The 25,591-nt window shown below is 45.7% G+C and overlaps 1 protein-coding gene across 3 annotated transcripts in view; it reads left to right on the top strand.

Moving 5' to 3' along the window:
- The first annotated feature begins 541 nt into the window (after positions 1–541).
- The window catches only part of STAU2 (staufen double-stranded RNA binding protein 2), a 322,980-nt gene continuing 297,930 nt past the window's right edge, over positions 542–25,591 (top strand). For all 3 annotated transcript variants that reach the window (XM_073583829.1, XM_073583830.1, XM_073583831.1), the window contains exon 1: positions 542–697. In XM_073583829.1, the coding sequence (XP_073439930.1) occupies positions 600–697 (98 nt within the window). In that variant the 5' untranslated portion in view covers positions 542–599. The remainder of the gene's footprint in view (positions 698–25,591) is intronic.

The raw sequence follows: 25,591 nt of genomic DNA on the forward strand, positions 1-25,591 counted from the left end.
GCAGATAAGTACCCCGTTCTTCCAAGCTGTTAGTCACACACCCAGCAGTAGATGATCACCTATAGCTGTGAACTTGTTTACATTTGACAACCCCTTTAAGAGGGTAATCATCAGGCTTCTTTGGACCACGGATTTATTTTTGTGGGGCCCTGTATAATTACAACAGAACACAAACTGTATTCATGCTTCTTCAGATGCCATTTGTTGGGCTGTTGTCGCCTTGAAGCATGACTTGGTACGCACTTCACCCGTTGGCGTCTACATGGTGGCACACAGAAGCCTGTAAAGCTCCATACTAGACAGAATTACAGGCCCACGGATAAAGCTTTGCTGTGTGTGAAGCCTGTTGGGAGGACAGAACTTGTCCATAGTCTCCGCTCTACTGGGCACCATGCACTTGATTCACAGAGGATGTCGGGGTCCCAGACGTCGGATAAGACTTTATGCCATATGAAATCTTCAAGCTTTTATATATTAGTATATCTTTTTTCTGCATTGTATATTCTGTCAGTATAGTTTTTGCCTTCCATGTTTTCACCTCCTTGTTTCTTGTCCTTTCAGGTAGCATCACGCCAACAGTTGAGCTGAACGGTCTCGCAATGAAGCGTGGAGAGCCGGCCATCTATAGGCCCTTAGATCCAAAACCACTACCCAATCACCGAACCAACTACAACTACAGAGGGATGTACAACCAGAGGTTAGTCTGATACACTTCTCTACATTTTCTGTACATTTTTTTTTTTTTGTACATGTTTGGTAGATGCTGAAATTTCTGAGAACAACCATTTCATGCACAATTCTTGAACCAAACACTCGCTAGAGGAAGGTGTTTTTTAAATGCATCCCGATGACTACAATGTTCCATTCTAGCAATGGCAAATGCAAATTTAGCGTTAAATCAAATATCAGTTGTGACCACACACGTTGTATTCATGATATGTAATAATTTACTAAAAAAAAAAAACTAGTTATACTTCATGGATTAAATGTAATATGTAGTCATGGAATGCATGTCATGAATTGATGTGATTCTGTCTTTTTCGTTTAATGAACGGGCTCTCATTGATTTAACCCCTTAGCGACAGAGCCAGTTTGCAGCTTAATGACCAGGCCAATTTTTACAATTCTGACCACTGTCCCTTTATGAGGTTAGAACTCTGGAACGCTTTAATGGATCCCGCTGATTCTAAGACTGTTTTTTCGTGACATATTGTACTTCATATTAGTGGTAACATTTCTTCGATAAGTCTTGTGTTTATTTATGAAAAAAATGGAAATATGGTGAAAATTTTGCAATTTTAAAACTTTATGCCCTCAAATCAGAGAGATGTGTCACACAAATTTCTTAATAAATAACATTTCCCACATGTCTACTTTACATCAGCACAATTTTGGAAGCAAAATTTTTTTTTGTTAGGAAGTTATAAGGGTTAAAAGTTGACCAGCGATTTCTCATTTTTACAACAAAATTTACAAAACCATTTTTTTTTTAGGGACCACATCATATTTAAAGTCATTTTGAGGGGTGTACATGACAGAAAATACCCAAAAGTGGCACCATTCTAAACACTAGACCCCTCAAGGTGCTCAAAACCACATTCAAGAAGTTTATTAACCCTTTAAGTGCTTCACAGGAACTAAAGCAATGTGGAAGGAAAAAATTAATATTTAACTTTTTTTTGCAAAAAAATTTACTTCAGAACCAATTTTTTCTATTTTCACAAGTGTTAAAAGAGAAAATCAACCACAAAATTTGTTGTACAATTTCTCCTGAATACGCCGATACCCTATATGTGGGGGTAAACCACTATTTCAGCACACGGCAGAGCTCGCAAGGGATGGAGCGCCGTTTGACTTTTTCAACGCAGAATTGGCTGGAATTGAGATCGGATGCCATGTTGCGTTCGGAGAGCCCTTAATGTGCCTAAACAGTGGAAAACTCCAACAAGTGACCCCATTTTGGAAACTAGACCCATTAAGGAACTTATCTAGATGTGTGGTGAGCACTTTGAACCCCCTAGGGCTTCACAGAAGCGTCCTGAGTACGCCGATACCCCATATGTGGGGGGGAACCACTGTTTGGGCGCATGGGAGAGCTCGGAAGGGAAGGAGTGCCATTTTGGAATGCAGACTTTGATGGAATGGTCTGCGGGCATCATGTTGCGCTTGCAGAGCCCCTGATGGGCCTAAACAGTGGAAACCCCCCACAAGTGACCCCATTTTGGAAATTAGACCCCCTAATGAACTTATCTAGATGTGTTGTGAGCACTTTGAACCCCCAAGCGCTTCACAAAAGTTTATAAACGCAGAGCCGTGAAAATAAAGTCTTTTTTTTTATTTCCACATGTGATTTTTTTAGACCCCAATTTTTAGACCCCCAAAGTTGGCAAATAGTGTAAACCCCCTCAATTCTTGCTCCAACCCTAACCCCAACACACCCCTAACTCTAATTCCTAATTCTAACCCTAGTCGTGACCCTAGCCCTAACCCTAACCCTAACCCAAAAATATTTTCTTTATTTCATTATATTGGCCTATATAAGGGAGTGATAAACGGGGGGGGGGGGGTTTATGTACTATTTTTTTTATTTTGATCACTATGATCGTTTATCATAGTGATCAAAATAATGAATGGAATCTGCCAGCCGGAGCCTGGCATTTTTCAAGATGGTGGCGCCCATCGGAGGATGCCGGCGGGACGTGGGACCACCGGGAGGGGACTGAGGGCCACGGAGAGGTACCGGGGGGGGGGGATCGGGGACCCTATTTCTCTCTCCTCTGATGTGCGATCACATCAGAGGAGAGAGAAATTAAATGTAAAATTGCGGCTTTTTTTTTTTTTTTTTGCGGTCGCCGTTATAGGGTTAATAACAGCGATCGCAAAAGCGGGGGTTGGTAAAAACCGACCGATTCATGTTCTCTGGGGTCTCGGCTACCCCTGGCAGCCGAGACCCCGGAGAAAATCCGACACTGGGGGGCGCTATTCACTTAAATCACAGCGCCGTGAATTAACGGCGCTGTGGTTTTAGTACCCTTAATTACCGCCGTTAAAAGGCGTATCGGCGGTCGTTAAGGGGTTAAAGGGAATCTGTCAGCAGGCGTTTGTTACCTCATCTGAGATTCTCCTAACGTTTGGCATAGCGACCCTGGATCCAATGATGTATCACATAGAATGCTGGGTGCAGCCGTTCTCACACAGAGCTTTTAGATTTAGAATGAACCATGCTCTCCATGTGCAAGGTCCATAGACAGTGAGGTGCTTCGTTGTCGGACTAGTCCAGCAATGTTAATTTCTTAGTGATAAATCCTTCAGAGTTAGTAAACCTCAGTATGCTGTTTGACAAGTGACACATCCCTGAATTCTGTGCTTTAGCCTCTATCTCCTGCTGTCTTCAAATTACATAGCAAAAATCTGCTGACAGATTCCCTTTAAGTATCGTTAAAAGATAGCCGATGTTTGCTTATACTGATTAGGTATACCCTCTCTGCAATAGCTATAATTGCCAATCTTATAATGAGACGCAGTGCCGGTAGGAGATAATTGATGTCAGTTTATACTGGCACTATACATTTTCTCTATAGTAACTATTATTACCAATCTTGGTCCACATCAGCTTTATATTGAAGCAGAATTTTCATGAGATGGTCTGTGTCCGTTTGCACTAACACTTTGTATTTCTCCTATAGTGGTGATGATTGGCAATGTTTGTGCACAACAGACTTGTATTAGTGAGGTGTACACCTGGTTGATGTCTGTTCACACAGACAGGACTCATAGCTAATTGCCTATTCGTAGTACACACCCGACTCACATTGATGATGCAGACTGTTCACAAAGGGCAGTTGATGTCAGTGTGCACTGGCGCGGTGTAGTGGATATGATTTGACAGTCTCCGTGCACTATAGCTTTGTATAGAGGTGGAATGTTTGCAGGAGATGGTTTCGGTTTATAATGACACAATGTATTTTCTCCATAATTTAACGTAATCTTACACTTATGCAAAGTCTCCACAAAAGATGGCTGATTTTCAGTTTATACTGACACTGTTTTTTTATTGGCAACAGGTATAGTAAGCAATCTTGGTGCACAACCGGCATATAGTGATACAAAGTATTCATAAAAAATGGAATGTCAGTTTGTACTGACGCATCACAATTTCTCCTCGTTAGCTGTAATCTGCAGTCTTAATGCTCTACAGATTGATAATGACATGTAGCACACAAGGGTTAAGGCCCTTTTACATTTAGCGATGCACCAGCGATCCGACCCGGTCAGGATCGCTGGTGCATCGCTAAATGATCGCTAGTGAGCTGTCACACCGAAAGATCTCACAGCAATGCAGCAGCGACGCAGCGCACGATACTCACCTTTCACACACAGCGATCCTGACGTCCGCCCGCCCGCGTCCAGCGTCGCTCGTCTAACACAGCAGGAGGCCCAGCAGGAAGCAGACGACGAGAAATGGAGCCGCCCGATCTCGCGCAATCAGCGACAGACAGCGGGGGAGCCGGTCGGAGGTAAGTATCACACATAGCGATATCGCTAGCAATATCGCTATAACGTCACAAAGTCGGTGATGTTATAGCGATGTTGCTAGCGATATCGCTATATGTAAAACCCCCTTTAGCTTCTGTCAGTTTACACAGAGATGATACATTTCCTCTGCAAAAGTTAAAATTAAAGGGAACCTGCCAGCAGGATTGTGCACAGTAACCGACAGACAGTTATACTGATTACAATGATACCTGGGTGATGAAATCCGTCTTGTGGTTGTTGTTTAATATTTTATTTTCAGTTTTGAGTTAATGATTTGCTCGTGCTCTGGGACGGCCTGTGGGGGCACCGTGATCGCATCAATAATGTTCAGTTAATTATTCTTTCTCCTTCGTCTCATTGGGGGACACAGAGACTGTGGGGTGTGTACAAAAAAAGAGTTAGCTCCTCCTCCGCCGCATACACCCTCGCCCCTAGGCCGGGCGTAACTCAGTTTTTTGCTTAGTGTCTGATGGAGGCACACGCAGTCTGGAGTTCCAGACTAGATTTTTTTTTTCCCTTTTTTCTATGAAGATAAGTTAGGGGCGACGGATCCTATAGAGAGGATCCGATCTCCCCAAATCACCAACGGGCGACCACGTGTGAGTAACCCTCCACGTGTCCTCTCCCGCACCGAGGGACACATCTGGGACTTTTTTCCAGACATCTATTTTTTAACGAAAGAGGGGCAACGCGTCCTGATTAGAGGACTCGGTTTCCCCACAACTTCATCAGGCGCGTGTGAGCAGAACCAGTGGTCAGCCTCCACGTTGTTCCTCTCCTACAACAGCAGTGTATGGAGGCCCCGTCCACCCCTTGGTTGTGAGTCCAGGGGGCTGAATCGGAGGCGCAGGTGAGAGCGGGAGCGGGGGATCCGGTACAGGGGGAAGAGGCTGCGAGTAAAACCGACAGAGCCCCCCCCCCCCCCGCCGCACGGCGGATGGTCCTGCTCACCTTTTTATATATGGGGGATCCGCTCCTGGAGCGCACCGCAGGTTGGCGCTGGTGAGTAGCGGTAGCTAGGCACCCGGGCTCCGCACGCCGCGTGTATCGGGGCGCGGCCGGAAGCCCGCCGGCGGCCGCGGCCCCGCTGCAATCGCGCGAAGCCGCGCGCCGACTTCCGGTGGTAGCCGGAAGTCCCGCCCGCTGACTTCCGGTGGTAGCCGGAAGTCCCGCCCGCTGACGCGGCGGTGGCGGCGGCGAATGCGGAGACGCGCGATATAGGTTCCGGAGAGACTTCCGCCCTAACACCTCGCATCCACGCAGGGGTACTGCAGACAGGAGCCGGTGGGTGAGTGTAACTCCGTTTGGAGAACCACGCTGCTTGTCAGGGAAGAGGTTACCCTCCTCCTCCTTCTACTCTGCCTTCAGCCTGTGCAAGTATGTCTGCCAAAGGGAAAGCTCACTCTTTCCTTTACGCGGTTTGCGTGTCCTGTGGGGTCAGGCTGCCAAAGGCACAGGCGGGTAAATATTGTGAAGCCTGTGAGTCGGAGCGCGCCCAGGAGCCCCCCACTGTTTCTGAACCCAGGGGTCAGGACCCCCCGGAATGGGCGGTGTCCTTATCGCAGTCTATGCTGTCCCTTACAAGGGCAATTGAATCCCTTCAGGGCCCGGGCAGGAGCAGGGAGGGGGGTCTGCCAGCGGAAGAGAGCTCGTCCTCGTCTCCCGTTCCCCGTCACTGAGCTCTGGGAGCGATCAGGAGGAGGAAGAGGCTGGAATCTAGAGAGTCTGGGGTTCCAGGATTTGGTGGACAGTCTCATTGAGGCAGTCAACCAGACATTAGAGATCGAGGACGATGTGCCCACAGCCTCAGGTCACAAGGTCTCTTTTAAGAAATCCAGGCGACCACATAGAAGATTTGCCACGCATCCGGAGTTTGAGGAGCTAGTCCAGAAACATAGAGATCACCCGGATAAGCGTTTTGCAATGCAAAAAGCGCTGCAGGCAAAGTATCCGTTTCCCCCTGAGCTCCATAAGGCTTGGGTAGAGTCGCCAGTAGTGGACCCTCCGGTATCACGTTTAGCATCAAGATCGCTATTGTCGATACCCAGTGTTTCCTCTATAAAGGACCCAACTGATCGCCTCATGGACGGGCTTGCCCGCTCGGTTTATGAGGCAGCAGGGTCGGCTCTGGCCCCCTCCTTTGCGGCGACTTGGGTGGCTAAGGCCATGGTTTCGTGGGGGGACGCTCTGTATAAGGCCCTCCAGGACAGGGATCTCCCCGCGGAGGTCTTAGAGGTGGCAAATCAGATGTCAGGAGCAAGTGATTACCTTGTCAGCGCCTCACTGGACGCGGCCGAGTGCTCGGCGGTGGCGGCGGCGAATGCGATCGCCATTAGGCGTGCGTTATGGCTGAGACTGTGGAAAGCGGATTCTATCTCTAAAAAATCCTTAACCTCATTGCCGTTTCAGGGCAATCGACTGTTCGGTGAGAAGCTGGATAGGCTTATCTCAGAAGCCACAGGGGGGAAAAGTAGTTTCCTTCCGCAGCAGAGAAGTTGCCCGGCATTCAGGCAAACGCAAAGGCGTTTTCGACCCTTTCGTAGCCCCTGGGGGGGGACTTCGGCCAGGGCGTACTCCTCCGCAAACGATGGCCAGAGTAGGGAAAAACAAGTCTCTTACAGGGCCAATCCGCTGGGTAGAGGCCGAGGCCATTTACCCAGAGCGAAGGGGGCCAAGCCCCAAAAGCCTCCAGCTAAATGACTGGAGGCACTCCGTACCTACGGACGACAGAGTGGGCGGACGCCTACTAAGGTTCAGCCACGTTTGGGTCGCAGTGACACGCGACACTTGGGTGGCAGAACTTGTATCGTCCGGGTACAAGATAGAGTTTGTCGGACGGCCACCTCAGCGATTCTTCCGTTCGCGACTTTCCAAAACAGATTCGCAGGCAGAGAGTTTGTTACAGGCTGTAACATCGCTACAGCACAAAGGGGTCATCGCCCCAGTGCCGCAGGGCGAAGAGTCGCAGGGGTTTTACTCCAATCTTTTTTCGGTCCCCAAAAAAGACGGGACTGTGAGGCCGGTTCTGGATCTAAAGATCCTAAACAGATTCATCAGGGTCAGGCGATTCCGGATGGAATCCCTCCGCTCGGTCATTGCAGCCATGGATCCAGGGGAATTCCTGGCCTCAATCGATGTGCAGGATGCATATCTGCATATTCCGATATTCCCCCCACACCAGAGGTTCCTGCGATTTGCGATCGGAGGACGTCACTTCCAATTCGTGGCTCTGCCCTTCGGTCTGGCCACTGCCCCCAGAGTCTTTACAAAGATAATGGCGGTGGTTATGGCCATCCTGCATGCACGGGGCATAACGGTGTTACCTTACCTGGACGACCTTTTGGTAAAGGGGCCGTCGTTTCAGGAGTGCCAGGACAATGTCAGTATTACTCTGGATACCCTGGCCCGTCTGGGCTGGCTGATCAATTGGAGCAAGTCGTCTTTGGTTCCAGCCCAAAAAATCGTGTTCCTGGGCATGATTTTCGACACCTCCCGGGGGCTGGTGATCCTCCCTCAGGACAAGGCGCAAAAAATCAAGCAAGGGATACGGAACCTTCTACAGCCGGGCTCCAGATCCATCCGGTATGGCATGAGTGTTTTGGGCAGAATGGTGGCGGCGATAGAAGCAATCCCGTTTGCCCAGTTCCATCTCCGTCCGCTTCAGCATGCGCTCTTGACAGCATGGGACCGGAGGCTGCTGTCTCTCAGTCATCGGTGCAAGTTGTCTCCGCTGGTACGGGGTTCACTCCGGTGGTGGACTCGCGACTCGTCTCTGGTCCAGGGGAAACCCTTTCCCCCGGAACAATGGTTGGTGGTGACGACCGATGCAAGCCTGCAAGGTTGGGGAGCAGTTTTCCAGAGTCACATAGCCCAGGGGCGGTGGTCCGTTCAGGAGATAGTTCTCCCGATCAACATTCTGGAGATACGGGCAATACGATTGGCCCTACAACATTTCCAGTGTTTCCTGAGACACCGGCCGGTGCGCATCCAGACGGACAATGCTACAGCAGTAGCATATGTCAACCATCAAGGGGGCACGCGCAGCCAGGCAGCCATGCGCGAGGTCGGACTGGTACTACGTTGGGCGGAGAAGAACCGCGTGGTAATTTCAGCGGTGCACATTCCAGGAGTCGAAAACTGGGCGGCAGATTTTCTCAGCCGACAGGGGGTCGCGGCAGGGGAATGGTCCCTGCACCCCGAGATCTTTCAGCAGATCTGCCAACGGTGGGGGACACCAGACGTGGACCTTATGGCATCCAGAGAGCATGCCAAAGTACTAAGGTTTGTCGCTCGATCCCTCGATCCGCAGGCAATCGCAGCAGACGCGCTGGTGCTCCCGTGGAGCCAGTTTCGTCTCCCGTACTTGTTCCCCCCGCTGCCGCTGCTTCCAAGAGTTATCAGGAAAATAAGGAGAGAGAAGGTTCCAGCAATTCTGCTGGCCCCAGACTGGCCCCGGCGGGCCTGGTACGCAGATCTGGTCCAACTAGTGGTGGACGTACCCTGGCGTCTTCCAGATCGGCCGGACTTACTGTCCCAAGGGCCGATCTGCCATCCGAACTTAGGGGCCCTGTGTTTGACGGCGTGGCCATTGAATCTTGGCTGTTAACACAGGCAGGATTCAGACGCGATGTGGCGGCCACGATGGTGAGTGCCCGAAAGCCTTCCTCGGCGAGGGTGTATCATCGAACTTGGGAAGTTTTCTTCCGTTGGTGTAGGGATCGTGAAGTGGCTCCTCTGGTTTTTTCGATCCCCAACGTACTGGCTTTTCTACAGGCAGGGCTGGACGCAGGGTTGGCCCCGAGTTCCCTCAGAACGCAAATCTCGGCCCTGTCGGTGCTTTTCCAACGAAAAGTCGCTTCCGTCTGGCAGGTTAGGACGTTTATGCAGGGGGTCGCACATTTAGTACCCCCCTATAAGGCGCCGACGGAATCATGGGACCTGAACTTGGTGCTCAGAGCCCTTCAGGAGGCCCCTTTCGAACCATTGCAAGAGGTCTCCTTACCTTACCTGTCCAGAAAGGTCGTTTTTCTAGTAGCCATAACGTCTATTAGGCGGGTTTCGGAATTGGCGGCCTTATCTTGTAAACCACCGTTCCTAACCTTTTATAAGGATAAGGTAGTTTTAAGGCCAGCTCCCCCCTTCTTGCCGAAGGTTGTGTCTGCATTTCATATCAACGAAGACATCGTCTTACCCTCGTTTTGCCCGGCACCGGTGCACAGGGTAGAGAAGGCTTTGCACACCCTGGATCTGGTAAGAGCTCTTAGGAGGTATGTGACGAGGACGGCGCCATTCCGCCAGACAGACGCTCTATTCGTGGTTCCAGAGGGACGGCGGAAGGGGCTCGCTGCGTCCAAAGCGACTTTGGCCAGATGGGTTCGCCTGACGGTCCAAGAAGCTTATCAGATCAGTGGCACGCCGGTTCCGGCAGGGATCAAGGCTCACTCGGCACGGGCAGTGGGTGCCTCATGGGCACTACGACACCAGGCTTCAGCGGAGCAGGTATGCAAAGCAGCTACCTGGTCCAGTTTACATACGTTTGTCAAACATTATAACGTACATACCCAGGCATCCTCGGATGCAAGCCTGGGAAGAAAGATTCTCCAGGCAGCAGTTGCGCACCTCTAATCAGGGGCGCAAATTAGCAGGGATTGGGTGAACTAAGATCCCGCCCAGAGGACTGCTTTAGGACGTCCCACAGTCTCTGTGTCCCCCAATGAGACGAAGGAGAAACATGGATTTTTGTGAGTACTCACCGTAAAATCCTTTTCTCCGAGACGCTCATTGGGGGACACAGCACCCACCCTATCAGCCAGTTGGCATTTACTTATTTTGAGTTTTACAAATCCTTGTACAAGGTTTAGGGTGGCCCCCTTTTTCAGACATATAGTTTCTTGCCTGAGTTTAAGGCGCGTTCTCCTACTGCTTATGCACTAAACTGAGTTACGCCCGGCCTAGGGGCGAGGGTGTATGCGGCGGAGGAGGAGCTAACTCTTTTTTTGTACACTTAGTGTCGGCCTCCAGACGGCAGAAGCACACACCCCACAGTCTCTGTGTCCCCCAATGAGCGTCTCGGAGAAAAGGATTTTACGGTGAGTACTCACAAAAATCCATGTTTTTTGATGGTATACATAAATTCATTTATTTTCAAACTGTTTTTTGTTTTTTTAAGTTTATGATTAACTAGCTGAAGAGCCCGGCGCTGCCCGGGCATAGTAACTAACTGTGGTTAATTATAACCAATTATAATGATTGTCCTCTATTCCATAGTGCATTGCCCATATACCCATCATAAATATCCTCCATCCCATAGTCCCGTGCCCATATACCAATCATACATATCCTCCATCCCATAGTCCCGTGCCCATATACCCATCACACATCCTCTATCGCATAGTCCCGTGCCCATATAACCATCATAAATATCCTCCATCCCATAGTCCCGTGCCCATATACCCATCATACATATCCACGATCCCATAGGCCCGTGCCCATATACCCATCATACATATCCTCCATCCCATAGGCCTGTGCCCATATACCCATCATACATATCCTCCATCCCATAGTCCCGTGCCCATATACCCATCATACATATCCACGATCCCATAGGCCCATGCCCATATACCCATCATACATATCCTCCATCCCATAGTCCCGTGCCCATATACCCATCATACAAATCCACGATCCCATAGTCCCATGCCCATATACCCATCATACATATCCTCCATCCCATAGTCCCGTGCCCATATACCCATCATACATATCCTCCATCCCATAGTCCCATGCCCATATACCCATCATACATATCCTCCATCCCATTGTCCCGTGCCCATATACCCATCACACATAATTAACTGCACATTATCGATGCGATCACAGTGCCCCACAGGCCCTTCCCTGAGCATGAGCAAATCATTAACTCAAAACTGAAAAATAAAGATTGCACAACAATCACAAGATGGATTTCATCACCCAGGTATCATTTGTAATCAGTATAATGGCGCTGACCTGACAATGTCTGTAGGTGACGGTGTACAATCCTGCTGACAGGTTCCCTTTAACAAATATTAGACTTGGGGCTTATACTCATCTGCGTTTAGAAAATCGGTCCAATGTTGGTCCAATAAAGCTGGGTGAGTGTCGTGTGATTTTTCTCACCTAGCACCCATGACATCCATATGCAATGTGTTTTTAACATCCGCTTTTACATACAGGAATTGTCATTTCAAGCTAGTTTAGTAACTAATAAAACAATATTGGCTACAGCTATAGATAGATGATAAATTATATATAATCAGTGCAGTACAGCTTAGTGTACTTGTATTTAGCTCATAATTAAATACCTAAAAGGAAAAAATGTAGTGGGGTCCCCTGATGGTTTTTTTTTTTTTTTTTAATCACCAGCTGAGGGCTGATGTTTATAGCTTGAGAAGGGGGTAATGAAAATAAAGTTTACCAAGCTATTAAAATGATCTCACAGGTGTCTACTTAGCCTTTGCTGTTTCTTAAAATGGGGGACCCCCCAAAAAACATTGTGTGGTTCCCCGCTATAATTAATAACCAGAGCCGTGGCTAAGCAGATACATGCATACTGATATTAATAGTCTGAGAGGGAGCTAATATCTATGGTGCCTTCCTAGCCGAAGAACATCGGCCCTCAACTGCCCCAGAAATGGCACATTCATGAGATGCACCAAACCTGGCGCTTGGCCTCGTTCTTCCCACTTGCCCTGGTATGGTGGAAAGTGGGGTAATAGGTTTAGGGTTGATGTGAGCTGTTTTATGGCCACTGACATAAAGCCCAGGGCTTTATAATGGAGAGGGTTCTATAAGAGACCCTCAATACCAACCCCATAGTCATATTGTAAAAAACCACAGCCAGAATAAAGTGTTTTATTTGAAAGAAACACAAAGTCCTTCAATTTTAAATAAATACTCCCGTCAGTCTCTTTCCCATTTATTACTGTAACATAAATAATAAACCACCATAATCCTCACCTGTCCACCAAGAATCCCTCGATTTCCCATAGAAAGTTCACGCAGTGAGTTGTAACGTCGGTGAGGTGACCAGGGTTTATCGGCTATGAACTCCGGTGACCAGGGTTTATCGGCCATGACCTCCGGTGACCGGGATTTACAGGCTATGAACTCCGGTGACCTTTCTCACGTCTGTGCTACACCCTGCAGGAGCGTTCTCCCGCTCCTGTCTCGGTGACTCTTCATCACCTGGAGTGATCCGCACCAAATGTAGTAAGAGGCGACTCCTCGGAATAGATTTGCTCCATCTTTGTTCTGTTTGTGCACCAGAAAATACAATCCTAGATTTCTGATATAATTTCTGGAATTGTTTGGCCACAAAGAAGATTGCAAAATTCTTTGACCACTTGTTGGATTTTTATGGAATCTATATTTTTCTCGCCAGTGATTAGGCTGATTGAATATAAGGGTAAATATCCAGAAGAATATTTGCTGGGATAAGAATTTCCTTACATTTGTAACTTTATTGTCTGCAGTTCCAGCTCAGGCCATAAGGGGCTGCTCTTGGCTCGTGTGTTTGCAGCCGCAGGGTCCGGACTCATTGCTGTTCAGCATTATTGGTTGTGTATTAGGCGGCCCGGGGACTTCCAGGTTTTCTTTAGATCTTACATTTGCTAGCCTGCTTTACAGAGGGACTTTTCAAGCATTTTCTCCCATGGTTATTAGTCTTGCACTGGATGGATTTCTTAAATGAGAACCAGCATTTCGGACTATGGCAGGTGCAGTAGGATCTGGATAGACCATTCAAAGAGGCAAATTTTTTTTTTTTTTTTTTTATAAATTTCTTTGTATTTTTTACCCGCTAATAATCACTTTACCATCAATAATAAGTGACTCATAAAGTTAAGCTTTAGTGATGAGCGAACGTGCTGGGATAAGGCTAGTTTCACATTAGCGTTTTATTGCGCAGTGCATCGGGCGCATAAAAAACGCAAAGAAAAACACAAAACAAACGCGCGGTTTTTTTTTTTAGCGTCATGCGCACGCTGGTGCGTCAAAAAAACACAGCGTTGCTTGCGTTTTACAAGCGTTTTTGCATGCGTTTGTGGTTTTTTTATGCGCATGCGTTTTTAGGTGTGACATTTTTTCCATTGTCCAGAGAACATTCCAGACTTGTTTACCTCAAAAACGCATGCGCAAAAAAACGTAAGCGTGCGCAAGACCATGCGCACGCATGCGTTCCCATAGACTTCGATGTGTTTTTGCGCATTCCGTGCCCAAGCGTTTTTTTGACGAGACAGGGCGGACCAAAAAATGCAACATGCTGCGTCTGGTGCGAAAGACAAAAAAACGCATGCGCACGAAAACGCAAGTGTGCGCAAGACCATGCGCACGTCATGTTAAACATAGGTGCACGATGCGTTGCGCACAAAGCGCTAATGTGAAACCAGCCATAAGGTGTTACCAGAGCATGCTTGGGTCCGAACAAAATGTCTTTGGCGTGCTTGAAAAAATATATTCGAGTCCCTGTGGCTGCATGTCTCACATCTGATCGACAGCCGCAACACATGCAGGATTGCCTGTTAGAGACCCAATCTCTGTTTTGATGCCACTGACTAATTTATTTTAGAGAACTGCTTTATCACTAATTTATTAATATGCCTTCACCATTTACAATTCTGAATAATGCTGATCATCTACAGTGTTACTGATATTTCCTTGACATGCTATTTAATGGTGTCATATTTAATATTATAGAAGTTATGGTTTAAGTAAGAAATATTTTGTAATGACTTTTTCTAATTCTGCATGAAACCCCTCTGTTCCAGCGCTTTGTCAGCTCGTTAGTTGAACGTAATGTCTCTAGTCTGTTCAGTTTTATGCCGTACTACTGACCTCAGCTGGGAACACCTAGTGTCCATTTCTTTTTTCAGGCAAGCAGTGCCTGTAATTACTGATCTTGCCACATGGTGGCATCAGACACTACACAATAAATTACTGGGAGAATTCGGTTTGATCGACTTCTATGCTTTGTATGTGACCACCTGGGTAACGAGCAGGAAATTACTTTTCCTGTGGATAGACATGCAAAAATGCTAAATAATTCTTTGCATGCTACAGTTTTCCAATAATAAGTATGAACAATGTACTTTCCCCTTTCCCCATGATGGCACCACGGATATACGGGTGCCGCCATGGGATCAGAGAAATACCGTTAACGGTAAGTAACTACGATTTTCTCCTTCCCCCATGACGGAACCCGTATATCCGTGGTGCCATCATGGGATCAGAGAAATACCGTTAACGGCAAGTAACTACGATTTTTTTGCCCATTTACAATAACTTCAGTGAGTTATTACTGATGGAAATAGTTTGGTTCATTATGTGAGGCGACCGTCCATTAGATAGAGATAGATATAAATATAGATAGATATAGATATTAAATATTAGTCTTAAGGCCTTTTGGAGAAGGAGTCCCGCACCATCTTGTATGTAGCAGCCTCCGGATGCAGTTTTTGACATCTCTGTTTAGTACTAGGTTGGGTTTGCTGCCATCAGTCATTTCTCCACTTCTATAGTATTATCTTACCGACAGAACAAAGTGTTTTAATACGCAGTCCTTGAAGATGCCTGCCATAGTGAAGCCAGTCCCCTGCCATAGATCAGACAGATGGTGGGTATTCCTGAAAGACCTTGGCTTTGTTCACGACAAGCGGCTTCAGTTTATGGCTTTTATCCGGATTGGCACCGGAGAACTGTAATTCGTCTTTGCTCATCTTGGTGCCTTTAGCAGCTTTTCCTCTGGATGCCGTCCAGCATGGGTTTGTCGGCCTGTGCCAGCCGTCCATTCTCCTCGCTGCTGTAGCGCTGGCTGAGCAGCAGCTTTACAGTTTTCTACAATAAACATTTCTCTCCACCACTTTGCAGGTTTGAGGTGACTTCTTGTGTAACGCATAGAGAAGCTGCATGTCTCTGACTTCCATGTTGCACATGCACACTTGTGCTGGAGGCCTCTTGAGTTGCTATTTTGAGAGAGATTATTATGGAGTTTGAAAGCTTTTGTTACTTACTTTAGCTTTGTGTTCCACTTTAGTCAAAAGGGTTGTACGGTGAAAACAAGTTATCAACCTGTCCACAGAAATGGTGATAACTTGTTGATCGATGCGAATCCAAGCGCTCAGACCCACATTGTTTGGCACAACGGGGCTGCTACCTGGGCCTGTCAGTGGTCTCTTGAATGCTCTAAAATGACTTCCATGGCCACTCTGTATACCAGACACCCAGGTGCTGTCCTTGAAGCCTTGTACAGGGATCTAGACTTGCACAGAGGGCCCTGGGTTGGGGCCATAGAGTCAGCTGCTGGCCGATGGTGCAGGCTGGCAGCCGTAGTTGGGTAGCCAGGTCAGAATTAGGAGGGTAATCAATGTACAAATTCTGAAGCTAATCAGTGGTCAGATAATGGGCCAAAGTCAGACAATAGAAATATAACAAGCAAAGCAGAAACAGATAGCATAAGACTGAACTACAGGAGGTTATGGCATCTGGCAGCACTCTATTACTTGGGATTATTTGTGGGGTTTGGTGCTTTCCCATTGGCCAAAAGAGGGAGCGGATTACTACAGCTGACACCACACACACCTATTCTGCCTGACTGGACTACAGGTTTCTGCCACCCCAGTCTGTGTATGTCAGAGCCTATGCCACCCAGAGCTTTTGGTCCTGACATCTCCATCACCAGTGCCACATGTATGGCGAATATGGCAGATCCTGGTGACAGGAGCAGGTCCTGGAGGCGGCAGTGCACACGCTCAGCTGCTGATCTATTCATTCCCTATCAGGCTGCTGAATGAGTGGAGCATTGGTCGTGCACCTGACATCCCACTTATTGTGTAACTGGGATAGGAGTGCCCCATTGGGGGATTAAAGTGTCAGGAGCCCCGCACTGCACTTGCTCACTGAGCCAGTGCATGTGTCCGGAGTACAAAAACAGTGCTCAAAGATACCTGTGGAGCAGGGCAGCAGCAGTGATGATGCGTGCTTCAGAGTATCAAGACCTGAAGCATGTGATTGCTGGGGGCGTGGCCTAAGCTCCACAGAGCAAGGAGCTGCAGGGAAACTCCTAGAAAGGTAACTACAGGACAATGTTACCAAGGGGCATAGACAGAGACAGAAACCAGATGAAGCCGGGGTCAAAGCACAAGATGGCAATACAGTACCAAAGTGTTAGACAGAATGGATAGTCAGGACGTAGCAATAGATCAGAAAACCAGAACGTGCAATAGTCGGTACAATAGGGACAAACTGTAACGGAGTAACGATGGCCAAGCCAGGAGGTCAGAACCAGAAAAGACAATAGTACCAAAACGAGAGACGGAGTACAGAGTGAGTGGACGGACCTGGTCATACACGGGAAGCAAACAAGCAACGCAGAATACACGCACACCAGGGGTCAGACACACCAGAACAACAGTATAGCTGACAGAGAACCCTGGTAAAGAGTGAGTATAAATACCCCTCCCAGATCCAGAAAGAGGCCACGAACCCTTAACCCTGTGAGTGCAGGGCAAGAACCCTGTTCAAACCATGACATAAAGTTCCCCATTCTGTATCCGTACAGGTTCCAGTGATCACATGCCCATCGATCAGTAAGTTATCACATATCGTGCAGATAGGTGATAATATACAGTATATTCACATGACAACCCTTTTAAGGCCACTTCACACATTACATCTATCTGCCAAGCCCACCAATTTTGTCAAGACCGACTGACCATCGTGTGTTGTGGTCTGCCGACACAGGCCTGTCTAATTGTAATACCTGATGGCTTCTAATTACTTTCCCCAATGAAAACACATTTTCTCATGTGAGCCAAGCATTCATGTTTGGAGAGAATATACAGCCATACAGCTTTGGCAAAAATTAAGAGACCACTGCACAGTTTTATAAAAATCTTCTTTTCTACATGTCTGACAGCCATTCCATTCCAGTGTCAGTTGAATTACAACCAGAGTACACCTCATTCTACTTAATGTTCTTCGGATTAGGTGATCACCTGAGCCAAATCTTATTTAACGAAGGAAAGTATAAAATACCCTGCTGTGGTGTTCACAATCATCTTGCAATAGGACAAGCTGGATGGCAAAACAAGTGCTAGTAATATTCCAAAAGTAATAGGAATGAAAAAATAACTTTTAACCATGCCAAAGGAGTTGAAAAGAAAAGTCTTGAGTGAGGAAAAGACTGGCTCAATTCTGGCTTTACTAGCAGAGGGATACAGTGAGCATCCTGTTTCTTCCATACTTAAAATTTTTAAGACGGCATTCCATTACAACAAGGTCAAGCGGCAGACATTGGGGACAACAAAGCTGAAGACTGGCCGAGGGCGAAAACGACTCTCCACTGATCGGGATGACCGTCATCTTATTCAAATTTCACTCAGCAACTGCAGGATGACATCAAGTGACCTACAAAAGGAATGGCAAATGGCAGCTGGGGTGAAGTGCACGACAAGAACAGTTCCATAACAGGCTCCTAGAGGCATGGCTCAAGTCATGTAAAGCTGGAAAAAAGCATTTCATCAATGAGAAGCAAAGGAGAGCCAGGCTGAAGTTTGCCAAAGAACATAAGGATTTAACCATAGAGGACTGGAGTAAGGAAATCTTCTCTGATGAGTCTAATTTTCAGCTTTGCCCAACAGCTGGTCGTCTAATGGTTAGACGGAGACCTGGAGAGGCTTACAAGCCACAGTGTCTTGCACCCACTGTGAAATTTGGTGGAGGATCGGTGATGATCTGGGGATGCTTCAGCAAGACTGTAATTGGGCAGGTTAATCTTTACAAAGGACGTATGAATGAAGCTGCATACAAGGTTATCCTGGAAAAACAGTTGATTCCTTCTGCTCAGGCAATGTTCCCCAACTCGGAGGACTGGTTTTTCCAGCAGGACAATGCGCCATGCCACACAGCTAGGTCAATCAATGTGTGGATGAAGGACCACCACATCAAATCCCTGTCATGGCCAGTCCAATCTTCAGACCTGAACCCCATTGAAAACCTCTGGAATGTAATCAAGAGGAAGATTGATAGTCACAAGCCATCAAACAAAGAAGAACTGCTTAAATTTTTGTACCAGGAGTGGCATAAGGTCACCCAAAAGCAGTGTGAAAGACTGGTGGAAAGCATGCCAAGACGCAAGAAAGCTGTGATTAAAAATCATGGTTATTCCACAAAATATTGACTTTTGAACTCTTCCTGAGTTAAAACATTAGTATTGTTGTTTCTAAATGATTATGAACTTGTTTTCTTAGCATTATTTGAGGTCTGCAAACACTGCATTTTTTTGTTATTTTGAATATTTCTCATTTTCTGAAAATAAATAAAAAATGTATTGCTTGGAAATTCAAAGACATGATGTCAGTAGTTTTATACAGTAAAAGAGCAATTTACATTTTACTAAAAAATATATCTATAAAGAAAAAAATCAGATAAACTGAAAATTTTGCAGTGGTCACTTAATTTTGCCAGAGCTATATATATATATATATATTTTTAGTAATGAAAAATGTATTCGGTAGAGAATCCTTTTATTGTTGAATCTAGGGGTACGTGGCCACAATCTGAAATAGCAGCGTTTTGGATACAGCTCACCTGCGCAGCGTCCAAAAGGCTGCATTCTACATTAGAAGCACAGAGGATGGGATTTCTGTAAATCTCGTGCCCACTGTGCTTCTTGTTAACGCTGCATAAACTCTCTGCGGTGTGGGTTTACGAGCCACAGCATGTCAATTATCTGCAGCGGAGACACTAGTCTCCCCCACAGCCATTCACTAGATGCGGTAAATCCGCACGGTTCTCAACACATGGATTTACCTGCGTGATTAGAACGCAGCGTTGGGGACACAGCGAAAATACACTGCGTCCAGAACACTGCTATATCCTGATCGTGGACACACAGCCCAAATGTCATCAGAGGACTGGTATCCTCTCTGTGTAAGCAATTGTTAGCATCTTATATAAATACACTCCCTATTATTGAGGAAAGCTAGATGGGAGGCAGAAGCTTGGGCCCTGTCTGATGATCAGTGAAACGACATCCTGGAAATGAGTGCCGAGTTGTCCTCGAGTGAATCCTAGTGTCGATCACAGATATTCTTACTGCAGAGTGCACCCAGCCTTTCCCATGAAATGGACTTGGGCAGAACTTCAAGTGCCCTACATGCAGTGATGAGAATGCCCACCTTATGCATATTTTATGGGAATGTTCTTATTTTGGTAGTTTTTGGAACAAGGTTCTTCATCTTATACATAAGGTGCATTTTTAAAGTTGCAACCAGGATCTGGATATTTTAGTGCTTTTGGGGGATGAGTTCATTTTGTATCGCCAAGTTCAATTGGTGCGTTAGTCTGCAGTCTCTCTCTCTATGCCCACGCACTTCTGAGTTCTTACAGCATGGACACTGGTATTGCTGCTGAGAGCAGGCTGTCACGTGACCGCAAGTATGCAATTTGCATTCTTCCAGCCACATTCCTACTAGATGAGCAAGGACAAGCGCGTTTCGTCAGCTTGTCCCTCGCTAATCTAGACTGCGATCAAGATCTATTGCTTATTTTGTGGGACAACCCTTTAAGTTCATTGAGGTTTGTGGGCATTCATTTATGCACCGCTCTAAGGGCCCACCACAGCATTTGTGTTGGGCTAAGGTCTGCACTATGACTGGGCGATTGCAAGCTCTTGATTCTTTTGTATTTCAGCCATTCTGAGGTAGATATTTTGGCGTACTAAGAATGATTGTCCCGCTGCATCACCGAGTTTTGGCCAAACCTTCTCTTTTGGATAGATCGTCTCACATTTGATCTTTTTTATTAAAATTTATGGTCGTCTTAAAGATGGCAGTGTGCCCATGACCTGTGGCTGCAAAACTAGCCCATATCTTCACCCCTCTGCCCCTGTGCTGACAGTATGAGGTGTTTGTGCTGATACTGGTTTTGGTTTTCGCCAGTGTGGCAAACCATCTCTACTTTGGTCTTGTCTGTGCAAAGGGCATTGTTCCACAATTATGTGGTTTGTTCGTGTGCAACTTTTCAAACTTAACAATGCTGTCATGTGGTGTGTGTGTGTGTGTGTGTGTGTGTGTGTGTGTGTGTGTGTCTGTGTGTGTGTGTTTTGTAAAAAAATAAGTCTTTCTCATGGACATCTCTTTCCAAATAAGCCATGAACTTGAGCATACAACTTGCTGGCTGAGGCCTTTAAAGTCTGAGCTGTAGCTCTTGGGTGTTGCAATTTCTTGGAGCATTGCATGGTCATGTTGTCCTTCCTGTTTTCCACTTGTGGATAATCGTTTTCACTGTAGAATGATAGTCTCCAAACTGTTTAGAAATGGCCTTTTAACCCTTCCCAGCTTACGGGGCAACAACAGTTATTTCTCTAAGATTATCACGTCTTTCTTTCTTGGCTTTGTGTTAACATATGCCTGAAACGCTCAGACCAGCAAACTGCCAAAATATCTGCTTTTATAGAGAACAGAACAGTTAATCAAGGGCAGTTGACTAGCAGTGGGTGGCTACTACTTACTCTTTTAATTCTTCTAGTAGCATTAAGGTTGCAGTTTTTCACTTCAAGTTTAGATGAGTCCTAGTAAACTTTCTCCTCTCCTAAATATTCCATGATGAACGGTGAGTGGTGTCATTGAACAATGAAAACGTGTTCTTATGTCACTGAAGGCTTCATAAATGATGTAAAGACTGCAGTACACCTCACCGCTGCAGGCAACCGCTGATCTTAGTGGCTCTGCCAATGTAGATGGCAAATGCTCCTGAGCTCAGTGACTGGCTGCAGTCTTGATGTGCGTTGTAGTCATGACAGGGATGGAAAGACAGCACTGGATCGGGAAGGATGAGTAACAACGCTTTTTATTATTTTAACCCAGTGCTGGCCGATAGGCAGAGAAAACATATTCCAGGAAAGCCCCTACGACTCAGCCAATTTCCATTTTTGTTTTTCCATTTTTCTTCACTGGACCATAACTTTTATTTTTCTGTCATGTGTTTTTGCAGGACGAGTTGTACCTTTTGAATGACTCCATTCATTTTACCACATGGTGTACTGCAAAAACAAATTCCAAGTGGGGAGAAATTGTGAAGAGAAAAAAACAAAAAAAAACCCCACGCAATTCTGATTTTCTTTTTTGGGAATTGTTTTTTCAGTGTACATTTTGTGGTAAGAACTGATATTACAAGAAGAGTCTCCTTATTCATCCGATTACGGCGATGCCAAACTTATCCAGCATTTTTTTTTTTTTTACATTTTTAGTGATGAAAATAAATCAGACGTTTGCAAAAAAATTTTGAGTTGTCACTATCTTCCGAGACCAAGAGAACCATTTTCCTGAGAAATAATGGCTTATTTTTAGAGATGTTTTTATTGATACTATTTTGGGATACATGTGACTTTTTGATCACTTGTTACAGCATTTTTTGTGGAATTGCAGCCAATAAACTACTGTAATTTGGACAATCTTGAATTTGTTTTTTTTACCAATCGCGATAGTTTGTTTTTATATTTTGATTGGACTTTTCTGAACACAGCAATAGCACTTGTGTATCTTTTTTTTTTTTTTTTAATTATCTTTTCCGTAGGGGAGTAAAATGGGGCGATTTGAACTTTTGTGTTTTTCCTTGAAGTCCATTTAACAATTTGAGAGTCCATGGGGGTGTCCACTCAATTAATTTATATGGGGTTCAGGTACCTGAACTTTAGACTATAGTTCAGACGAATCCGACTTTCCACGAGTCCACTCTACATTATTGCTTACTTGTCACCTACGTGTTCTTCAGTTTACCGTCTATTCATTATGTGGCCGTTGGCAGAGCAGATTTCAGCTGATCGGCATCGTTTCCAGGTGCAGACCCCCTGCAGATCTCATATTTGTGACCTAACCATCAATCAGTTGTTAGGTCCTGACAACTCCTTTTAGTTAACAAAAAAGTGCAAACTTCCATATTTTGACTTGTCTCCACGGCTCATTGCTTTGGTCTCGTGCCTCATGTTTTCATCCATTTTATATCAGGTCATAACTTAATTCTGTGTCATGGGGGCGTTGTGTCGTAATTTGGACGATGTGGCCTCGAATGTCATAACAAAGTACAGCTCGTAGCCCAGCTTGGCAACTAATGCTGTTTTGGAGAAAGGTGGAAGGTTGATTGCTTCCAACACTGAACACATGCACCAAGCTGTCAAACATTTAACAGTCTTTAATGAACTAAAGTCATCTTGTCGGCACAAAAATAGCCTGTGAAAGGTTGATGCATTGGGAATGTTTATAGAAGGCATTCCAGAGATCTTATCTCGTCAATTTTATACCTGGTTTATCTTAAGTAAAGGGAAAAATGTTGGCACGCTAATTTAATAATTTCAAGTCTTTGAAGTAAGGGATAGGAGATCCTATATTGTACGGCCATAATGAGTGCTCATAGTCTGCCTTGTTGTTTATGAGGCTGTGCCTTCATGCGCTAGCACTTGTTCATGCTTCAGTAGGTAGACTATGCCCTAGATGTCTCCTAGAGTGTATAGTCCATGTAAGAGACTGATCAGAACTGGCATTTTCATGCTTACTCTGGTCTAGAGATGAGCTGTGCATATCCCAGGAGTTCTATGGTAAACTGGAACTTCCATCACTAGAAACCATATTTTTGGTGAAAAACGTAAAGGGGGTTTGCACCCAAAGACCATCACCAGTGGAAGTGATGAGGATAGTTCTGTACTCTGCCATTTCAGTCGATGAATGGATGGAGAGGTAGTGCATTCATATGGAGGTCATCGGAATATGTTTTTTGGAATTGTTGGGACCCCCAGTAGTTCTCTGATTATGCTCTATCCTGTTGATAGATAATTAACTTTTGTTGGTGGCCTAACCACTTTTAACATACCATTCAATAATTTTATTTCAGTTCCTGTACTTTTAGTGTGCATTAAAATACTGTTCGCTGTCGTCTGCTGTTTCCAGCGCTGCTCAGGGCCTCTGTGAGTCCAGGTGTTACTAGACGTGCGAGAAATACGGCCGAGTCTCGCATGTTAATACCCTGCACGGCAGCCGGCACTCGGGAGCGGAGCGTGCGGCCCCGTAGCAATACACGCAGCTGAACGCGTGCTGGCGGCAGTGCCCGGGTATTTAACATGCGAGACTCGGCCGTATTCTTCGCATGTGTGATCCCGGCCTAAGTCTGATACTCGGAAGAAGGCTTTCATAGATTTACATTAAGAAAAGAATCAAGGGGCTGCGAGCAAGACATATAGTAAAATGATGCAGGAGAGTGACTGAGCACGTGCTGGAAACAGCAAACGACGGCAGCCAGTAAGTATTAATATTGCATACATTCAACATACATTACTGATGACTGACAAATGATGAAAAAAGTACAAGGTATGTTAAGTACAAAGTCCTACATGCTTATAGGAGGTGTAGAGTTTGCAGTTGAATGTCCTCACAAGATCTCCTTCTGTACTCCCCTCTTATCTCCTCTTCCCACAATCGCATACAAGATTTCTCCCGCGCATCCCCTCTACTCTGGAATTCTCTACCACAACATATCAGACTCTCGCCTACCATGGAAACCTTCAAAAAGAACTTGAAGACCTACCTCTTCCGACAAGCCTACAACTTGCAGTAACCAGCGATCCACCAAACCGCTGCACGACCAGCTTTACCCTCACCTACTGTATCCTCACCCATCCCGTTGTAGATTGTGAGCCCTCGTGGGCAGGGTCCTCTCTCATCCTGTACCAGTCATGACTTGTATTGATTACTGTACTTGTATATATTATGTATACCCCTCCTCACATGTAAAGCGCCATGGAATAAATGGCACTATAATAATAATAATAGTCCTGATGCTAGAGTGCATCCAGAGACCCTTTACATTTAGGCTTCTTTTACTCTTGACGTGTTTTTTTGCGGCCCGTTTTTGCGTAATTTTTACGGTCTGCCGCAAAAACGGGCCTCAAAAATCTTCTCGGATTTCTGCAGGCCTTCGAAGTGATAAACAGGAAGTACATAGGAGTGTCCTAGTAAAAATACAGCTTTTCGCAAATACGGTCTTCACAGTGCATGCATGTGTTTTGAATATGAGGACAGCAAAAACTGTTTTGTTTTTTTTTTTTTTTAATTTTTTCCTTTTGGACTGGTTTAAACAAAATAGAGAAATTTAGCTCCTCAGAGCAATTTCATACACATTCCACTTGTTCCTAGTTCAAGGAACCTGTTGGCTTGCAGGTAGATGTGGAGGGAGATTGGAAGTAGGAAGTGTCCAGAATTCAAGGAAATGCCAAAACACACAATCCAACTCTTGTGTATGACGGAATGGTTTAAGCTGATTTTTTGCACCATGTCTTGGCCTTTTTCATAGCTTCTTTGAGGGATTCAGGGTTCAGACATGCGTCTGATAGAGCCATAGACTCCAGTGAGCAAGCCGAGCCTAAGACATGCAACTTGGTACTTGTCGTCTTTCCCCAGCAGTGTTTAGGACACACTATGGCATAGTCTAGACTTTTATAAGCAAAAATGCAAACTGTGGCCGAGACGTAGTTTCTCCAAAAAATAGGATAAAGAAATTGACTGCATTAGTGTGGGTTTTCTTTTTGCTTTTAGCAGTGATGGACTCCAATGCGGCATCTTCCTTTATTTCTCTATTTATCTTTGTTTCATCTTGGACATCAATGGGTTATCCATTTTTCTTTTTTCATGGTGATACCCTATTATTGCAGCAATATTTCACCATGGCTCATTGCCTCAGCCTCAGATTTATGACCAAAAAATGAAGCGTGAACAGCATACATGGTGAAAGACTAAACATCTGTTTGTCATTAGATGTTTGTTCTCCGATTGCCTGATGGCAAAATAACCTGTTGCAAGTGACCTTTCTAGCTAATGCTATGGCTAGTGCTCAGATGTCTTCATTCTGGCTCTTGTGCCTCGTGTAAATGCACACAGCCATGTTAGGAGTTGTACAGAGCTGTAATATGTTGCAGGCTATGCCTGTAAATGCACTTTCCTATGTTTCCAATGTCGGATGAAGGCAT

The sequence above is a fragment of the Dendrobates tinctorius genome, unplaced genomic scaffold (genome assembly GCF_039654945.1).
Source record: "Dendrobates tinctorius isolate UK_male_01 unplaced genomic scaffold, ASM3965494v1 ptg000082l, whole genome shotgun sequence".
Classification (NCBI taxonomy): Eukaryota; Metazoa; Chordata; class Amphibia; order Anura; family Dendrobatidae; genus Dendrobates; species Dendrobates tinctorius.